The sequence below is a fragment of the Macadamia integrifolia genome, chromosome 8 (assembly GCF_013358625.1).
Source record: "Macadamia integrifolia cultivar HAES 741 chromosome 8, SCU_Mint_v3, whole genome shotgun sequence".
Classification (NCBI taxonomy): Eukaryota; Viridiplantae; Streptophyta; class Magnoliopsida; order Proteales; family Proteaceae; genus Macadamia; species Macadamia integrifolia.
Genome location: NC_056564.1, coordinates 20,798,006 through 20,819,381, shown reverse-complemented (window position 1 = coordinate 20,819,381; position 21,376 = coordinate 20,798,006). Strand labels below are relative to the sequence as shown.

The following is a 21,376-nucleotide window of genomic DNA, read 5'->3' as shown; positions in this document are numbered from 1 at the left end:
ACACGTGGTGCCTAACTGAAATCCTCAAGACTAACTGCGTCTTCACAATAAGAAAGAACTGCCATGAAATAGTACAGCTCCAGAAAAAACAATCCCAAATAAATTTTATTGAAACTAAACCCAAAACACTTCTCATCACATGTATAGGACACCCATCTCCTAGGTAAGACACTGCACGGGTCCGACACATATAGAATGCTTTGGGTGCTTGATGTTCTGTATCAACCCCCAATTAATTACGGCATGTCCTAGTGACCGAAAAAAAAGAAAACTAATCAGACAATTAATGGCATAGATTATCTAATAAATTTCAGTACCACAGCCAAACTAACAGAGAATAGATTTGGCATAGGAGATATCATAGGAATGGACAGAGTTTATCCAGATTATGGTAAGCAGCCTGTACTGAATTAATCATCTGTTATTCTGTAAGTTACATACTTTTGTACGTTTGGAACAAGTCTAATACATGAGAGTACATGAACCCATGCAAATGTTATCAGGATGAGTAAAGAAATACTTTCTATTGTTGATCAAATGGGGAAAAGAAAAATTAGATGGAATAACCATAAGTCACTTACCGCCCATCATAAACCAATGTCAGCAAGAGTAATTCCCCCAATTTCGTTGATAGCATGGCTACGTCATGCAACAACCAAGTTGCATGAGATGCATCAAGCTCCACATTGAAACTTGATCGAGGCATCTCTTGACTGAAACACAAATGAAGATCAACCTGACGTTTGAATTTTGGTTGTTCTATAAAATTAAAAATAACCAATAACAATTTAAACCATATGATAGTAGTTACCACCAACTGAAGCAAAAAACAAACAAATTCAATCATGAAAAACATGAACCAACCTCCACTAAAAATTTTTAATATAAAAGGGCCACTACCCAATGCTGGTCTCACCTATGCAAGTCCTGGGAGTGGTGAGTTTGCATGTATGTAAACAATGTGAGCACTAATGTACATAGTACCTCATGAATGAAACCTTGAGTGCAGAACAATGCAAATACTAATGGCTGAATTGTTAGAAGAAAACTGTAGCATATATATTAGTCTAATCAATTGAAAATATGGCCTTTCCATCCAATATAAAGTAGCCATGCACAAATTGGAAGTCAACTCTATAGAGTAGCACCATGCTATTCATGCCAAAGCATAGCATCAAAGAATTAATGCATCTTAACTCTTAAGATAATATAAAAGAATCCAACAGCCACATCAACCAACCAAAAACCAGTTTTTAAGAAGAAAAACTTTAACCGTTTGAATCTGAAACACAAGAGAAGTATATTTTAACAAAATAGAAAATACATAGATAACATTCAGATTGCTGACACTAGATCTATCCATTAATAGCGAAAAATATAAATAACCAATAGAAAGAATAAGCAGACCAGGAAATTACCTACTGTCAACAGGAAGAGCAAAAGGGTTCAAGGCCAATGTGCAAGATGCCGACTGCAAAAGCAAACAGGGAAACAGAAGATGTAAGGGCTACGAAAATCAAAAGCATATGGAAGATTCTAGTATCACTTAAAAAGAAGAGGACTTCATATTTTTATCGAGCCAAAAGGAGAATGTAAAAAGAGTAGCAGGTATACTAAGCAAATATTTAAAGCAGGCCAAAGTTATACCAGAAGCCAATGTGCATAAACAAGGACAAACTTTCACCTGACTGTGATAATGAATAGAATTTGCACTAATTACAAGAACACCACCAATAGGAGAAGGCACTGCAAGAAGCTTGTAGGCATCATGGGGAAGATTCTGATGATAAGAAGAGAAAAACAAGGAAATAGTCTGAGAGTGAGAAAGTTCATCAAAGAGAGGATAGAGCATGTTGTGCAATTCTGGATTCTTAGGAGCCATATATGCCAACATATTATCATAATATGAGTTCAGTTGTATTCCTTCTTGATGAAACTCTAATTGGCATGAGCTCCAATTGATTCGGTTTCGATTAGCAACTAGACCTTAGGAGCCCATAAACCAAGGTCCAAAGCCCACAAATACAATACCAAGATCCCATGGCTTCTCAGGTAATGTAGGGCTTCAGATAAGGGTATTTTCGTCTTTTACAACCTTGACAGAAATCTAGCAGCATTGTATGCATTTTTCGATTATATTTTTAAGGGTAGATTAGCACTGTTCTCATCTTTATTACACTCATAAGTGATATTACAGGAATCTTGGTCCTTTGGTCAACCTAGTATTTGCAATCTTTATTCAGGATTGTTAATGACAAATTGTGGGAACTGGGTACTTAGTTCAGTCAAAATGTCCTATTAGGCTCTTGAGTGCATGGCTTTAGCAGGCAGCAACTTGGGCCAGTTTGCTGTCAACCCTAATCCACCCTGACGGTACAACTCCACAATCCTATCTCAGCTTAACCAGACCTCAGGATCATCTGTATCAACATATATTGCAGTGTATAATTATATATCTATAGTATATACACAAAACTTAGGCGTGTTATACACTAGAGTAACATAGTATTAAATGTAAACTAGGGGCAAGGCCTCCACCAACCCACCTCAGCCTATGCAAAAATCAACTGGTGCCTGATCGAACCAGGGTCATTCCAACGGCCAGCCCAAGTTTGCACTCTTATATGTTCTGAAGAATACTGGAATAGAGTACAGACGTATTAGTTGTTGGAGAAGTTGCTTTATATTACCTATTTGCATTAAAAAGTTAAATTCTTCCCATAAAACTTTTTTTTTTTTTTTGGAATAAGCAATGACTTGAAAAGATTGAGCCATATAATTAGGGTATGACTGATTTCAATGAAGCCCTTTGAGTTATCTTCCATTTGCAACTCCTGCTAGCATATTTGAGACATATCTGGTCTAGAAAAAAGCACTAGCTTTTCCCAATAGATATGCAATTCTATCAAGAACGAGACCAATGAGACACACACATGTCCAACAGTCCATGTGATTGCCCAGCACATCTGTCGCAGCTGCTGCAGACCCTGTTGGGTCCTATATTTTATGATTATGCAGTAGCCAAATCATAAAGTTTCAACGGTAGAGCCCATAATACTATTGTAACACAAACCTAGAAGAGGTTTTGCTTTCTGTTTCAGTCCCAATATTCTAAAGGTTTTCATGGAATTGTTACTTTTATTATATGGATTTTTGAAAGTTAAATTACTCACAACAGCAGACCAGATAAGGGGATGCTGCTTCAAAGTAGTGCTAATACTAAGCGCAGAAATCATGCAAGTGTGATGCTTCCAAGAGACACGTCCTGCCCATGTAAGCTCGCGTTCATGAAGGATTACCATAACAGGCTCAATGTAACCTGAATAATGAAAAATAGATAATTAGACAATGGTTACAGAAACATAAGATTGGAGGAGGGAAATCACTGAAGTCATCAAAATTCCTTCTGAAAAACATAGTTATCAAGGCGCAGCCTAGCCTAGGCTACAAGGCGGCTCAGCCTGGACTGGCGCCTTTGGTCGCCTTGTTGGTGTCACCTTGACTTTTTTACCATCCTCCATCGCCTTCTCGCCTTGGTAACTATGTTGAAAAGCAAATATCCCAAAAAAATCCCAATTAATACTCTGGCTACATATCCATCATTATCTGGCCATACAAAGGGACTATGAGGCCAATCCAGACAATGAGGGACCCTTTAGGTTAGCTGCAATTGCACCCGTCATCTGCATCATGTGACCATACAAGCCGCATTCCCCTTTGAATTAACAAAAATTAATGTCTTTCTTTCAACAAAAACATGAGACACAAACAGCATTTCCTACGTAGTACTATTCAGATAAAAATTACATGTAAATAAAGCGGATGCAGACAAATCTGATGTCTTTTTCTGCCTCCCCCTAAGCTGACATGTGCAAAACTCCAGGCCAGTGAAAGCTCCTTCGCAAAGAAAATTCCTCAAAACCCATTTCCCAAGGGAACATAGCAAAGCTATCATACATTTCTAACACATCCAAGAAAAAAGGGAAATCGAAGCAAAACAGAAGACACAAAATCCAAGAATAACAAGGGAAAGAACAAAATAAACAGTATTAAACAACACTAGCAGCAGCAATCTATGATAAAGGCAAGGTGCACCTGAAACCCCACAATAACTGTTCCAGAAGAATAAAACATTTATAAAAAATGCCTGTCTGCAGGCCGATATTATTCTTTTATTGACCCAGATCTACAATAGCCCTATGATTATAACATTAGAAGCTACAAAAATATTACGTGAACAAAATATTTGTGGATTAATTATCACTACCTCCATATATTGAATATTATACACATTCAGATAATAAATTCAAAAATAAAGAACAATAAAAAAAGACTCAAAATCTATGGTTTCAAAGGCTCCAGCATCAGACCCACCAGGTTTGAAAGGACTCAGCTATATTGAGTAAGATTGAATAACCTAGCAAAGTCATCAGGGCCGATCATCTTCTTCAGCCCTACTCCAGCAATGTCACTTCCTTCACATCAAGGATCTATAATATGTCTTGAATGCACCTTTGGATAGCTGTTTCAGATTAGTCTCCATGCAAATTAAACCCTTCAAAAGCATCAAAATTAGAAACATTAAAAGAGGGCCGGGTCTGTAATTCATTAGGAAGTTTAGTGACGTAGGTGGCTAAACTTTCTACTTTCATATCTTGCATGTCCCAAACTTTTCATCCACAAGTTTATGATATAAGCCCCTTGGAACTTCTTTTCCTCAGGGGCACCAAAACAATATTTCCCTCCTTGCACTCCCTGATTCATCAGTGCACATCAGCTGGCCATTTTAGATGCATCGTTTCTGGTATGCACAGAAATTTGTACCTTCTGATGGATTTTGATGTCATCACTGAAAAACTCATCATAAAAGCAAGCCTTAGTGGCAAAGGCACTAAATTCCAAGTGTTATGATTTGCGATCAACCTCAATGGTGACTTCCAGCAGTAAAGATCAATAAGTTCAGTAGAATTTTCTACTTGTTGATCTTCCATCTTTAAGGCTTCAAGCACTATCTCTTCTTTATCACCATAGTTCACTGTGGTCACATCAACTTTATCTTCAACTTCAGGTTCCTTTTCTTTGACTAGTGCTCTCTCAATTTCCTTTGGCAATGTAAATTTGAGTTCAACCTTCGCCTTAACATTGTTGGTGTCAGACTTCCAACACTATCCAACTTGTGAAGTCAATTTTATACACAGTTGCATTACTTCTCTTCAACTTTAAGTACCTTTGGTGGTAATCCTGTAGAAGGGAGAGCTTTCTTTGGATATGTTCTCGTCATAGTTATCAAGGCAGCGCCTAGGCGTCCAGGCGCTCTTTGCTGGAACGGCGCATTGATCGCCTCACACCTAGGCACCTTGTTGGTGTCGCATTAGTGTTTTTTTCCTCTGCTACCGATTGGATCACCTAGTCGCTGTGATAACTATGGTTTTGATAGGTACTTGTTCTTCAACTTGTGCTTCATCTCTTCTCAAGTCCTAGGCCAGCATCTTCTAACTCTTGAGCCTCTATTCATGGATTATGTACCATTCTTTTGCACGACTAGTCAATTGTAAGAAAACAAATCAAAGCTTCTGCTCCTCTATCAAGTTGTACCAATCAAAATATTCCACTAGAGAATCTAACAAATCAAGGAATAGATATAGGTTCGTCCGTCCAGCAAAGTATGGAACTTCTGGCTTCACCTTCTTCATAGTAATATCAGTCCTAGGAGGTGCACTATTCTAGTCATACGCTCCGCCAACTGCTTCAACATCTCAATCAATTGTGCATTAGAGAGGTCTCAGTATTGGTCCCTGAACAACAAGGTACTTTAATCAGGGACCAATAAAGATTCCAGCAACAATAGCGAGGTCTCAGTTGGATCCCAATTATGTAGAAAACTCAAAACAGTAACACGAACACAAAGAATCAATTGTGAAATAAACTCAGTCCTGGGCCTCTCACCCATAGTGTCTCACCGTTGCGCACCCTCTCACCATTGCTGCATCTCACAGCTACTACATCACACAGTCTTTTCCAACACAAAGCTATATATTTTTCGTTCTTCTCAAATCATTGGAGCTGTTACAACCCCTTCTCTTGTATTAATAGCCTTAAAAAATCCCTTTTGCGTGGGACGGAATACACTTACAAAATCACAAGTAATGAAAATAGAAACTAATTACACTATAACAATAATTGGAAACTAAATACAATCTTGCAACTGAAACTAACTAATGCCTTAGTAATAGAAATACAAACTAATAAAATAAGATCTTCAAAAAATTCCCACGCAAGATAGCAATGTCTTGGACTTATCTCCCTTACAAGCTGCCCATGGGGCCCACTACAACTGTCAAAAACATTTTCTTCAAAAATCTTCTAAAAACAAGCAAGTAACCAACTTAAAATCTCTCCACATATCAGCCAGCTGGGGACCCATGAAATCTGGAAAAATCCTCCTCATTAAACTCCACGCAAGACTGGAATTACCTTGAATTATCTCCACGCTATGGAGAAAATGGGGCTCACAAGATCTGGTAGACCTTCCACTTTCTTCATACACACGACCCATTGAACTAATCAAGAGGAAAGCCACACCTGTCCAGGCTGTCTCCCACAGCGATTCTGGACTGGTTTTTGGGCCTTGTTCCTATGGCCACACCTGGGCTGGAACTTGTGATCTACATCAATCAGTCGAAGTCTTCAAAATTTCACACCATCCCAATGGTTAGATGTTGTTCTAACAGACCTTCAAAGTCACAGTTCAATAATGGCAGAAACAGAGAACTGCAGGCATGTATTTGATCAACAAAAACTATAAATGTAATAAAGATATGTAGCACAGCAGGAACACCTCTTCAGCAGTCTTCCAACAGTACTAAATCAAAGAGAACAATCACACCACTTGTATGCATGGAAACAAATTTGAATGGAAGAAGAAATGATAAGGGAAGGGGATATGACTTGAACATATCATTCAAGCCTGGATCAGCATATCACCGACCATGCAAAGCCTCTCACTTTGCAAACTGCACCCCATAGTGCATCTTGCATCTTACAAAGAATAACAGCATAAAGCCATTGAGAAATATTTTTTACCTAAATCGTTGGGGTAGTATGATCCCCCTACTCCTTTTACTATAAATTTGCAACATTACAAGAAAATAGTTGCTCTTCATGCAGAAGCAAGAGAGTTCTAGACTACTACAAATTGAAGGAAAAAAAAAAGGCATACCCAATGCACGAGCCTCCTGCTACTGCAGTGTCTGGGAGGGGCAAATCTATGCATCCTTACCCCCCCCTTTTGTGGATAAGCCGTTTCCTTGTTCGACCATGTGACCACCAGGTTGCAATAAAGCACCTTACTGTTGCACCGAGGCCCAGCCTCTAGCTCCTAAAAAAATTAGAAAGATACCACTTAACCCTGTATAGGATTCAAATCTCTAATATTTGGGCGTATAGAATTGGCCCATTACAATAGATAACTAAAAATACTAAGCCTATGTCCCACATAACCCATTGGGCTTTCAAAATTAAGCCTAACTTGACCAAGAAAGTTACTGCTTAATCCCGTATAGGATATAAATCTCTAATATTTGGGCTTAAAGAATTGGCCCATTACAATAGAGAACTAAAAATACAAAGCCTATGGCTCACATAACCCATTGGGCATTCAAAATTAAGCCTAACTTGACCAAGAAAGTGAACCAAACCCCCCCCCCCAAAAAAAAAGGCTCGTCCTCTTTTTTTGCTGAAATTCCACATCGCTTAACTTAGGAGAAACTAAATCAAACAAAAGATTATAACAGGACCACTCTAATGTGCCCGGCCCCCAAAGAACTCATACACTTCATTCCCAAACAATATCATGGATCCATGAATGATCCAATGTAGGTACACAAGCAAATTGAAGTTTATTCGTGCACTGCTACATCCTAGCAGACAACTTAGATAACTGACATTCAAAATTTGACAAAATTCCCTCTTTGGCAATAAAAAACAAAAAATTATTCAAAAAAGTAAGTTAACTGGATGGAGAATAATGTAATAAAAAATGGAAATCAATTGTTAAATAATTATCAATCACAAGCAACGATAGCCAAAGCTATCATAGATGTATAGGGACCACAAAAATAAAGTTACATCAGTTTCTCCAAGCAAAATAGCAAATTAACTTTTCAAATATGTAACCAATTTTAATTGCATTCCCCTACACCCTTTTTTGAAAGTGGCACGAAAGCCATACACAAGGAAATTCTTTAAACTTCCCAAGTTTAACAGCTTCAGATCTAACCATTCTCATATTTACCGATAACATATCCGCTCACAAATGATAAATAGAAATTAAGTTTAAGTACATGGTCAACAAAGGATGATTGCTAAATTTCCCTCACCATGTACAAATGTAAAATCTTTCACATGCTTCATGTCCAAATCACGTAGGCTGATCACATACGATGACTCTATTCGAGCAGATATTGTGCCTCCAGAACCACTCGCCTCATCATCACCAACTAAGCCATAACCAGCCTAAAAAAACAAGAAAATTAAGAAGACCAAATAATCAAAATGGAAGAAACCTCTGGAGACAAGTTTATTCATGAAAACAAAGATGCCCTTTTTTCATTTCACTTATCAGTAAATTAAGCCCCATTTTTTGGAAAAAAATTGTCCACTATGATGCAGACCAAAGATAAAATAAGTAGACCACCTTCAAATTAAGATGGTGATGTCTCACTGTTTGTAACCATCACAAACAAAAATGCTAACTTTACAGATTCTGTGAGCTTGGAGCCTCATGAGCCTTACAGACCCAATCACCTGAGAAAATTTTTATTTTTAATCCCCTCTATTTTATGGGTTCCCATACCAAGAATCCCGTGTGTGATGTGTTCATACAAGCAAGTGAGCAACCTGTGAAGTCATATCTGTGAAGGTTAGCAAAGCCCTTCAAACAATGAAGGTCCAAAAAGAAATGGAAAAGAATTACTGATAATACAGTAAGACTTGACTTACTAAGTGGCTGTTTTTTCTGTTACTTAAACATGAAGAAGGGATATTTCAGGGCCTTCACAACAAACACGACAAGTAGAATGTTCAGATATGGGATAAGAGTTGTGTCGACAGAACATCGGGAGGCTCTTTTGACTCCAGACCATATTGTTCCAGACTCTTGACTCTCTAAAAGGTGATGATTTGGCTTTCCATGTAGAATAGTATTGGGATAGTAGCAGGAATGTAATATGAATAACAATAAATAATAATGATAGGTGATGGGCTTGGGTTGTTGGCAGAGATCCAAGGAAAGAAGGAGCTCAACTAGGCCAAGAGGGAGGGGAGGAATCACAGAGGAGGTTCTGACGCCAAATGCGCAAGTGCATCTGTAGGCCTGCACAAGGATATTTTTCTGCTATTGGCAGTGTTAGGGCCCAATAACTCGTATCTGCTCTGATGCAAGTCAGGAACTCAAGATGAAGCTGGCTTTTCCTTGTGACATTTCTTGAGACTTGGATTATATTTAGATCTATTACTTTCTTCTATATTTTAAGAGTCACAACATTGAGACAGCAATGCTTAACAATAGTTCTATTCTGCTTATAGGGGCTTAGATAGTAAAAAAGGAGAACACACATGATCGGATGATCCAAAAATGAAGTAGTTCTGGTGTTGTGCATAAGGCAAACCTGTCCTAAGGACCACCCACTCTGTCCACAGGGGATGTTCTACACCAAAAATATCCAGATTGGGAACCATAATAAATATGTTGCAATTTCGTCCTAGTACATTAGAGATGACACATGACAAATTCAGAACCTAGCCTTTCCTGATAAATTATTACCAGGAAAGTACTAACTAAAACGACTTGAAATAATTGATACCGCAGAGAAAATTTTAACTGCTAAGAGCAACATAAAGAAAATAAGTAAGGTTATGAATGCAATGGGGAAAAGTAAGAAGAAAAGTTCCCGACCAGGATAAAAACTGCCCTGGGATTTTAAAGGAGAAAACTTAGAAACCATATCTAACAGTATCCAAATTTCCAACTCCTAGCAAGCTACTCAGGAAATATCTAAAGGGCTAGAAGCGGTGGCTAGTTCGGAGAAATTTAATTGTTCTCAACTAGAAAGAATTTTGGTAGCTAGGGCTCAAGAGTCAAAGACAAATACAATCCTAGTAACAACAACAACAAAACAGCCTTATCCCAACTAAATGGGGTCGGAAAACCGATCCTAGTAACAGAAAAACAATTGTCAAATAGCGATTAAACATAAATCGACCCAATAAAGAACCCTCAGTAATAGAACAAAACAATGATATTAGGTAAAAGGTCATAAATTTATTGGACTTGATTCAGGTATCAGGAATATCTAAGAATATCCAAGAATTAGGCACACCCAAGTTCAATTTCAAAAAAATAAATAACAAAGATGAATATTGGCCAAAACAGCCACTTTATATGAGAGAACCAAAACAAAACCTGTAATCCACTAATTTGACCAACACTCGAAGAAGAATGCATGAACAGAAAGTAGTGATCAATGATATTAGCAGTAGTTGCCCAAAACAGCAGCAATAGAAAGCATCCTGTCACCTAGTTGCGGCCTACTGATTCGACAACAACCAGCAGCTCATCAATCTCACATCCTAGTTCACTTCCTAACTACAACAAACCTCAGCCTTAACCAACTAAATGGGGTTGACTAGATTATACTAAACTAATTACAATGTGATTAACCAAACTCTAGTTGACTAGATTATACTAAACTAATTACATATTTTAAATGAGAATAAAACTCTTAAAAACATAGACATATGGAATAATATTTAGTCATAAGAGACTCTTAAAAATTATGCCCATTGACATCCAAAAATTTTCTTATATGTAATAGAGAAAAGCAACCTAATTCATAATAATCTGCTTTGTTGTTCAGCCTTCTCTTGGCTTGGAAAGCACTCCATGGACTGATAATTAGGCACAATCACATAGGATTAAAAGGGATAAATTCACTTCTTTGATGGCATTGGGGAATGCAAGACGGGTGTTGGCCTAACTCAAAGGATTACCTCTGTCAGACAGTCTAGAATGGCAACATGTCCTCAAGTGGCTAAAGCACAAGTCAGTCATCCATCAAAGAAATCTTTCACTATGAAGATATATTAAATAAATCCATCAGAACAAAAGAAACTACTACTTAACATGAGAAATAAGTATTTTTTATGTATAAAACATTTTTAAGATACATATGCATGAATAGTACTTTTTTAATCAGCAAAAACATGATATTTCATTTCATTGAGCAAAAAGAAGATAATTACAAGATTACAACATGATGGTAAGACCACACCGAAAGCAACAAAATGTCAAAACAAATAGGTATCAAAAAAGAAACCACAATTAAACAATTAAATTTTAGCTGTTAGTCCAACCCCCCCCCCCCCCCCCCCCCCGCGGAAAAAAAAAAACCTTAGCTGCTGAGATCTCCAATGAATCGACAAAACAAGGCGTGCTGTTTTCGGGGATGGCATCCATTTGTAAGCTGTACTGTATGCTTGATGGTTTTAATTGTTAGACATATCAGTTATGTTGCTCTATGGGTAGTATAGTAGCTTATCATGTTATGTTTTATTTTTTCCTTTTTCCCTCCTTAGGAGGTATGGGCGACTTGTAAATATGTTAGTGAAGTAAATATATTGGTCTTAGAGAGGTTTTACTCACAACATACTATTCTACCATACCATTGACTTCTCTCCTTCTCCCTCTTCTACTTCTTCTTCTTCTCCTCCAACTCTCATCTCCACATATTCTATCTCTAATTGTCTGCGAAAGCTCATTCCAATGTTCACCTTGCAGAGGATGTACTACCATATACTTCTTTATTATCAACAAAAAGCTAATTATAAAAAAATTCTAAATACATGTGCTTAACCATCCATAACAAATGAATTCTAGGAGCTTCCTAGCTCCATCATCAGGAATAGTAATTCCCTCTGAGTCTCTATCTTCTTCCCCCTCCCCTTTTCAGGGGCTGTAATCTTTTCTTTCGTCGCTTGGTAATGAATTATTTATTCACCCAAAAAAAAAAAAATGAATTCTAGGCAGGGCAACAGTATATTTCAACTAGTTCAATCTATCAACAAAAAAGTGTCACACTATATAAGAAGACACTCAAGACAGGCGTTACTACTGGGGCAATACAGCTAGAAATGCCCCATACAGTCAAATTTCCTTCCCATGCATCTCCCATGCAAGTTAGCAAAAAGTCAAAGCAAATGAAGGATTCTGCAAAAAAAAATTGTTGCATAATTGAAATAAATTGCGGCATTTCCTTCAAACGCATAACAAATTCTGAAAGAAGACATGTTATCAGAAGGCACCTGAGCAGCCTTAAGTATTATCATTTGCAGGCCGTAAACAAGAACTCCACCACAACGGCCCAAAGGATCAACTTTTACCAATGGACCTCTTGCAAATGATTCACGACCTCTTTTCAAATAATTCCACTCTGAACCCTCAAAACAGTGCATAGAGCTGCAGAAAGGATAATAAAAAGATGTAAATCATGAAATTAATACCCAACCAGGTAAAACATATGATAATAAAAAGAAATGTTTTCGTTAGATAAAACAGAAATGTCCTACTTCTCAATATTAATAAGAACTGTCTCCTGCAATTGTCATCTTCCTTCCAGGAATACATAGAAAAATGCAAAAATTAATCAAGGGCAGACCATGCATGAAGAAACTAAAACAAAAGATACCTTCTGGACATCATTCATAAAGTCATTTGAGCCCCACCCCCCACCCCCCAAAAAAAAATTTGGGGGGAGGGGGGGGGGGGAGAGGAATATTCACAGGGAGATTATGAATAAGTTCGATCGAAGCACCATATAGCATGGTTCAAAATATTGTCTTGTAGCATTGTGCAATAGTGCTTTGACTGTAAATTTTGTTTTAGAGGCCATTCCAGGCCGACCGAAATGAAATTTTTGGATTATATGGTTATTTCATTTTGAGCTTTTGGTGGATGTATGCGTTCAGGTATATTCAAAGATACATGAAATAGATATTATATATCAAAGAGGAATTTTCTGGTTGCAAAATGACTTCAATGGGACCTCTTCACCCACCGGTTCATTGTAAAGTATCATTTTAATGATTTTACATAGTATTTTTGTTTATTCCCTTCATCCTTCACCAGAATATCAACGGGGACCAATGCAATTGTCTACTTCTTTCCAACCACATCACTCTACTTGCGATTCTTGGGCAACTACTCCCTTTCTAGTGGAAATTTTGCCTCCTTTGATCTTTCCATTCACAGAGGGTTCATACATTTGGAGGGCGGTTTAGAATTTAGGTTCATGTCTAATGTTTCATGATTTAGGGTTTTATGGTCTAAGGTTTAAGCTTCCAAATGGTGGAAAAGATTATCTGAGATGGAGAAGACTACCAATTTCATGGTTTAGGTTCAAACCTTAAGGTTTTATATAGTCAGAGAAAAATATCAGAGAGAGAGAAGATCGTTCTCAGTCATGGTGTTTTGGTTGTTTTGGTCAGATGACCACTTTCGCCCTTAGCTCAAAGTGCCACAGTGAATAACTTAAGGTCAACAGATGCAGGGTTTTGGTCAATAGATTCAAATTACAACAGTAAAAGAGATGAGTCCAGAAACCCTTTCAAAAATTGGTATTAAGCACAAAAGGTATGGATGGAATAGTGATTTGGGATTGGTTGTAGATATGAGAAGTTGTGTGTTAGAATCTTGCGACAATAAACTATTAAAGAATTTCTTAACATGGACTGAAAAGGATCATTTCAGCGTAAACGGTCAAGCTAGACTGGAATGGCTGAAATGATCCGAAAAACTGAAAACCCTTAATAAATGATATCAGGAGAGCCCAGTTCATATCGAACCCATCAATGGTACTGAAATTTTGTCCAAAATTTAGAAGCCAAAACAAGTTTTAAACCAAGGCACTGTAAGGCTGTGATGCAATACACAGTTGGACTAGATTGTTAATTGTCATAAATTATCGTACCATCTACTATTTTCATAATACACTCTATATTGTATCAAACAAAATGGACATGACTGACAGGCCAAATTTTAAGCATCGTTTTCACAATAGTTTTACCATCCAAGCGAGACTACTCCAACCATAAGCTTAGCATTATTAATAATCAAAACCAAGAAACTGTAGCAAGAATCAACTGAATGAAAATTTGTGTAGCCATTTCCATAATTCCATTCTTTTGGTAAGTTCGCTTTCTTTCTCTGCTGATACAAAATGTGAAATGGGTCAAGTATTACAGATCTATCGAATATCAGTTCCCTGGAACTCAAATCAAATTATAATAAGACAACAAATTCATTAAAGATTTCTGGGACCTAAAATTTGTGGGGGAATAATAATGATTAACAAAAAATGTTACATGGTAGACTTGTTGTTGTAGTTGTTGTTATAATTACTATTATAATTGTTATTAACAACAACAATAACAACCACCAACACAACCATGACAATGATGATATAAAATGTTTATGGCATTGTCATTATTGTTCTTATTAGTTTAATCTGTGCAGATACTCAATGATCATAAACTACATAAAATTATCAATCCAAGAAACTAGTCCTTGTGAAACTGAACTGATATATTCATACTCCTGTGGCCAATGCCCATCATACTTAAAAATCCAAAAGTAGTTCACAATTGCATCAAGCAGGTAGCAAGATTTTAAAACTCCGTTTTGAACTTGGTTCCAGCCTGGCTGCAAACCCAAAGGAAAAAAAAATTCCCAAGACCTTAAAGGAGTTTGAAGCTAATAAAACCAAAGAGAAATACGAAAGTGAACAAAGATGTCTTGTTTATCTTTCAATCTTTTCTCTATGTTTCCGATTCTTTATCCATATTTTTCACAAGAAATGTAACCAAAGCAAGAAAGCTCTGGTTGACTAATTTGTACTTCAATCTCACCTTGTACGAAGTCCATGCATTGAATCATCAAATTCAAGAACTGAAATTTTTGCATCTTGAAAAGCTAAGATAATTGAATCTCTTCTCCTGCTACCATCACCGCCGCCCATGGACAACACTGCCATTGTTTCCACGTTACCATGCAGCCTAAGACAGCAAGAAGTGGAGGATATATAATGATAGAAAAACATTGATCTAACCCAGTTAAGTGATAAATTTGAATAGAAGGAAAAACCTCTATATGGTTTGATCCACGCAATTACGTTCAAATCATACATGGTCAAATTAAGAGATAAGTCACCACAACCCCATAAGACTAACATGAACAGTATTATTCAACATGTATCCAATTTATTAAGGTTCTAAAAATTCACAATATTCATAGGAGGCTCACACTTGGTGCCTGCACTTAACATTGGGTTTGTTGGGGATCAAGTCTCATGTAAAAATAAAATCATTTGACCAGTCAAACTTATTATAGAACAATAGCATTTCTCTAAATGTTGATTTTTGATGACTTAATGTGATTTAATGTTGATTTTTAATGATTTGATGTGGCTTTGTTGATTTTTGATGACTTGATGTGGTTTAATGTTGATTTTTTATGATACAAGGTATATGTATCATACTAAATAATGCTAGTGGGAAATAAAATAACATTTAAGCGCCTTAGGCGCCTTGTTCGACTTAAGGCGGTCACTTAAACAGCCCTCCAACGCCTTGGCTCGCCTTTTCTCCATGGCAACTATGCCGTTAACCCAAACCTCAAGGGAAAAGGGATTGAATAGCTGGAGCCCGACCCACCCTAGGTGCTGCCAATATTGTTAATCTCAGAACAGGAACAGAGCAGTGATAGGAGATAAAAGAAGAGGGATATAAAGGAGAACGATAATGGGAAGGGCAGCAAAAAGAATGAACAAAAATGAAAGGGGAAGGTGTATCATACAATAATACCTGAGACAAGGGGAATGGAAAGAAACACCTGAGAAGGAGAAGATATCAGGGAAGGGAAAGCAGCAGCCATCGACCAACTCTGACGAGCAGAACACACAAACAACTCATCACAGTGAGGAAATTCAACTCTACCTCATTCCATATTCAATCTGTATCTTCCATATAATATTACAAGCATATAAAGAAAAATAAAGACTCCACTAAAAACTGAAATAGGTTTCTACTGTAAGTCTCTAACTAGGAAACTATTAAACCAAATCCTCCTACATATTTATCCCAAACAAAACAACACATACAAAATGAAATAAATTGAAAATTACTAGATTAACCCCAAAACAAACAAATAAACTCCTACCATCCTTTATCAAACCAAAAGCCTGACATGGGCTAGTTTCGCTTCGATCTGGCTTTCCATATCAGGTCATACTGATCCAATCATGATAGCGCTATTGCATCAGTTAGATCAAAGTACAAGGGAATCCCTATGCACCCCCACTCCCACCTAACCAACTCATCATCACCTCTCTCTTTCTTTGGTCCAATTGTGTTCTCTTCGTGGGTGGGGGGTTTTGAGTGGATTGACATTATGCTTTGGTTCAAGTGGTGTAAGTGTCAGTGTTTCAATTCAGGGAGTGAAGGATGCTGGTGGTTGAGGACCCTGTTTCTTTTTTCATTTTTATATAATCAGCAAAACAAAGATATCTTGGCAAAACTGAAAACTAAATCCATTTTCCACCTTAAGTGTGGTATTTGTATGTCTTCCAAAAGCTTATTTGTGTTGCACATAGAACTCTTCCATACCAGGTTCCATGAGAAGAGAAGTTTTCATGCCCGTATGATGCCACAAGTCAGGTTCCTCCACAAATCTCCACAGCCACTTCTTCAATGAAGCTTCATTCACATTTGTAAAATCCTGAGAGCTAAGCCAACAGTTCTTCATAGGAGTTCAGACCTTATCCCCATTAATAAATGGTAAGAAACAGAAACTCCCAAACCTTTCATGGGAAAAAAAATTCTCCAAATTTGTTCCATGCACCCAGCTACTAATGAAAATGAATAAACAAAGACACTATGTAGGTAAACCTGCCTCCCTTTGAATATAGTTAGCATTCCAGGTCATTAACATTTTCTTCATATTCACTGTCTGAGACTACCACAAAGAAATTTGTTCGTGCTATCCCCAGAAGTAATCCCAGATGGGCAAAAAACAAGAAACCTACTATTCATTTAAAGCTGAAAACCCAGATCATCAATGTTAGGAATAAGGAATTTCACCTAGGGGTAGAGGCATAGTAGAGCAGTTCACTAAAAAGGCGTACCCATTGCACGAGGCTCCCGCATGTGCGAGGTCGGGGGGCAGGGGCGCGAGAACTATGCAGCCTTACCCCGACAATGTCAAGGGGTTGTTTCGATCGCTTGACCACCAGGTCGCAACATTTCAACACTCTTAGGCTTGAAATGAGTTCAGGACACAAAAATGCTACTTTAGTCTGTCCTTACAACAGAAAACTATCCTTGTCTGCCCATATCTCCAAACGACTTAACCAATAATAGAGTTGTTTCAACCTCATATATAACTACAAAACCCATTGCATGGTTTTAAAACTCGATCTCGCCAGCCATCTCGCTATCCCAAAAAAACGAGATCTGGCAAGATCTAGCCGAAACCTTGTATTTTTGGGCCGTCGACTCGATGGTAGATCTCGGTGGGCATATGGCCTTTGTAGGCCCTGAAACTATGTATTTACCCTATTTTAGCCATTCTAAACACAATGGAAACATCAGATTTACAAAAAACAAACTCAAAATGGTACTTTGACTTCTTACGCTATGTAAGTAGTCTCCGACTCTTTAGATCTTAGGCTAGTATGCTCTATTCCACAATCCACATTCCAAAATCAACACATTACACAACATAATCATAAGAATTTAAAAGACATCATATATAAGAAAAGTAACTCCAAATGTAGATGAGGGGGTAATATTCTCTACTCTTTAAGCTTCAATGAGTGTAGGATTGGAGATCATTAAGCGAAAGCACCAAAGTCCTTGCTCCTTGGTGTTTTTTCTTCAAAAAAGTAAAGAGAGAAGCGAGATTTGGCGAGATATGAGCGAGATCTCAAAATCTCGCTCGAGATTTGGTCGGTTTTCTGCCTCGCTAGTTGTGCCATCTCGCCTTTTGGAAATAACGAGATCTCAGCCGAGTTCTTAAACCATGACCCATTGAGAACAAATCAAAAGCCATAATGGAAACTCTTGGGGAGCCCAAATGCCAAAAAAATTATCGATAGACTATTTTTTCTTCCATTGCTAGCCGTTGGATAACATCATGAAAAGGCCATTTTACAAGCAATATCTGAATATCACCCAGGTTGACAATCTTTAACTATGTCCACATATTACTCAAAAAACTTTTCTTCTTTAATACTTGCAAAATTAACTCTCCACGGACTCTATCATAAGCTTTTTCAATGTCAATAAAGGGCATATGGAGATTCTTCTAACATTCTCTAAATCTTTCCATTAGTCTCCTAAGCAAATAAATAGCTTCTATGGTTTATCTTCCTAGCATAAAACCAAATTGGTTATTTGAAATATAAGTTTCTTGTCTCAGGCAGGTTTCAATTAATTGCATCACCAACAAGTTGTCGACACTCTTTTAAAACAAGTAAATTGAAAAGAATGTTTTTAAGTTTGTTGAGGTATGACCATTTTTTGACATAGCCACATAGAGGGTGATTTGATATTTTGGTGAAATAAAGTGTTTTTTTCTCAAGAATTGTAAAGTCGATAAGGGGGGAAAATGGTCTTTAAAAGTTATTATTTCCTTTTCTTGTCTTTGATTTCCCAAGACCAGAGGTACTAAGTTGGATCCGAAGTTTTAATCTTATATAACCCTCATGAGCTATCGGAAGGCATGGAAGAGTCGGAAATTGAATAATAAATTAAAATAATTCATTTAACTATTGTCACTGTTTTGCTGTCAGCACTATGGTCTCGCTGACTTTCTGTTATAATACAATTTACAGGCTCTAAACTGGCACTTTGAAGGTTCTAATCATATCTAAGGTAGGAATTTCAAGTTGAAAATGTTCAGGCTCACTTCTTTTCTAGGGTAATCATAAATATTTGTTCGCATAACTGAAACTGGTTTATTCTGAAGCTGCATCAATTAGAGGTATTAAATCAGATTTCTTTTTTCTACTACTCCTCTAGGAGGAGGGGGGTTCTCTCTCTCCTCACACTTATCCTCCCCATGACTCATCCCAGAAGATACCTGCTCCTTACAGGAAACAATCTTCCGCCTCCACCAACTCTCACCAGTGACATTGGATGTCAAAAGACCTGCAAATAAAGAACATGAAGTAGTACACACATTGTTCTCTTTTCTCCATCATTCTATTCTCTCTCCTCACACTTATCCTCCCCATGACTCATCCCAGAAGATACCTGCTCCTTACAGGAAACAATCTTCCGCCTCCACCAACTCTCACCAGTGACATTGGATGTCAAAAGACCTGCAAATAAAGAACATGAAGTAGTACACACATTGTTCTCTTTTCTCCATCATTCTATATCCCCCCCTCCTTCTTCCAAAAATTTGTAACCCTTGGTGAAATCACTACTTCCTCCATCCCCTCCTCCTTCCAGAAACTCCAAGATGTCAATGAATTCACTACTTCCTTCATCCCCTCCTCTACAACCCGCAGATTCAATAGATGTTCCCATGAGGAAAGTACTCTTTGGGGAACAGGTATAATAAAACTTTGTTCAACAAGGGTGAACTCACCAACAGTGGACTTCCAAAAAAAAATGTGCACTACACGCTGAAAAAAAAAAAAAAACAAACGAAGCAAGGGTCCTGTAATTCCTCAGCTGCACCGGAAAGTTCTTTCCTTCAGCGAGTAAAATCCACTGAAACAAAAACTCAGAACTCTTCTTCACCTATCAGATTCCTATGAGTATGGAATAAATAGCCAGAATCTAATGCCAGAAAAACGGAAGTTCTTCTCGTCAATTGAAAACACAATACTATCAATGGCGGTTATAGCTACTATATTATAGTAACATTTAACGCATGGGAAGGGGAATGAATAAAATGGCAGGAGTTTGGAAAATACTTATAGTTGCAGACTAGTTCAAGCGAAACGCCAGAAATTCCAGCCATGACACCGCCACGATTCGCTTCCGAAGGAGGCCGTGAAGCTCTGTTATCCTCTTCCTGCACTCTGACGACGTACACCTCGAGAACGTTACCAGCAGTTACGACGAGGTTAGGAACAGGCCCAACTCCTTTCCTCGCCGGCCATTCCGATTCCATGTCGTCGGCTTGGATCGGAGGGATCTCTGGAACCACATCGGCACGATGCGTAATGAATCCGGAGGCGCAGTTCTCGATTCCGGTCGGCCAGTGCATCATCTTGAACGCCGCGTAGCTCATTTTTGCAAGTACTCTTAGGGTTTCAGATATCTGCTCAAACTCAAATCTGTAGAACGAAGAAGGCGCTTAATTACTTATGCTTAGAGTAGCAGGGAATGGCGGACTGTGTCTGATCGATGCCGTTATAATCTTGAAGATTGTGTTCTGGAATGTAATAAACCCTAGTTACCAATAAAAGAGGAATGGAATAAACCCTGCTTAAGCCCTGAAGCCAGTCGCCTGAGATCCGTTGGCGGAGAAATGACGTTTTCTGCCGTTAGGTTATGTTTGGATATCAAGAAAATAAAAGAATAGAAAAATCCATTTTTTTTTTAATTTTGAATTCTGGTGAGAGAGCGGTAGACGTCCAAAACTCAAACCAGCACTAACATCACGTGGTGAATTCACTGTCAAACCCTATCCCGAATCAATGGAAATAAATTTAATCGAATCCCCAATGGGGTTGGTAGCCTAGTGGTGAAAATGCCCTCAATCCATCATTGCTCGAGTCGGCTAGTTGTCTTGAGGGCTATGATCACTATCATGAAGCATCCTTTTTCATTATTAAAAAAAATGAAAAAATCAAACCGAGTCAAAACAAATTGAATCACGCTTCAAACTGGTGTTTTGTGAGATTAAATCAAACTGGACCATACCAAAACCAATAGGGCACTAAACTAAACTTAAAAAATGGATTGAAACCAATATAACCAAATAAGAGACTGATACCAGCCTGAAACTCCTAAAAAATACACTTTTTTTCTTCACACTTTTTACATACAAATTGAGACCAAATCAATAAGAGAAAGTATAATCAAATCAATGCACCCTTATTGGTTCATGTTTTGATTTTATTCAATTTTCACACGGAAAATAGTCCAAATCGATTGATTGGCGCCCCTTCCTTTAATAGAAATTTATGGTGAACCCCCCTTGAAAACCTTAATTATATTAAGACTATCCCTGTTTTTCATAAAATTACACTTTTCTCCCATACTATTAAAAATTAATTACATTTGTTTACATTTGTACCTATTATGT

The 21,376-nt window shown here is 37.6% G+C and overlaps 1 protein-coding gene across 1 annotated transcript in view; it reads right to left on the bottom strand.

The window, feature by feature from the left end:
• The window catches only part of LOC122086537 (cleavage and polyadenylation specificity factor subunit 1), a 64,828-nt gene extending 44,232 nt beyond the window's left edge, over positions 1–20,596 (bottom strand). The window contains exons 1-8 of the mRNA XM_042655438.1: positions 20,037–20,596; positions 14,962–15,108; positions 12,361–12,514; positions 8,379–8,514; positions 3,174–3,319; positions 1,685–1,780; positions 1,419–1,471; positions 582–713 (exon numbers count right to left, since the gene is read on the bottom strand). Of these exons, the coding sequence (XP_042511372.1) occupies positions 582–713; positions 1,419–1,471; positions 1,685–1,780; positions 3,174–3,319; positions 8,379–8,514; positions 12,361–12,514; positions 14,962–15,108; positions 20,037–20,356 (1,184 nt within the window). The 5' untranslated portion in view covers positions 20,357–20,596. The remainder of the gene's footprint in view (positions 1–581; positions 714–1,418; positions 1,472–1,684; positions 1,781–3,173; positions 3,320–8,378; positions 8,515–12,360; positions 12,515–14,961; positions 15,109–20,036) is intronic.
• Between the last annotated feature and the right edge of the window lie 780 nt (positions 20,597–21,376).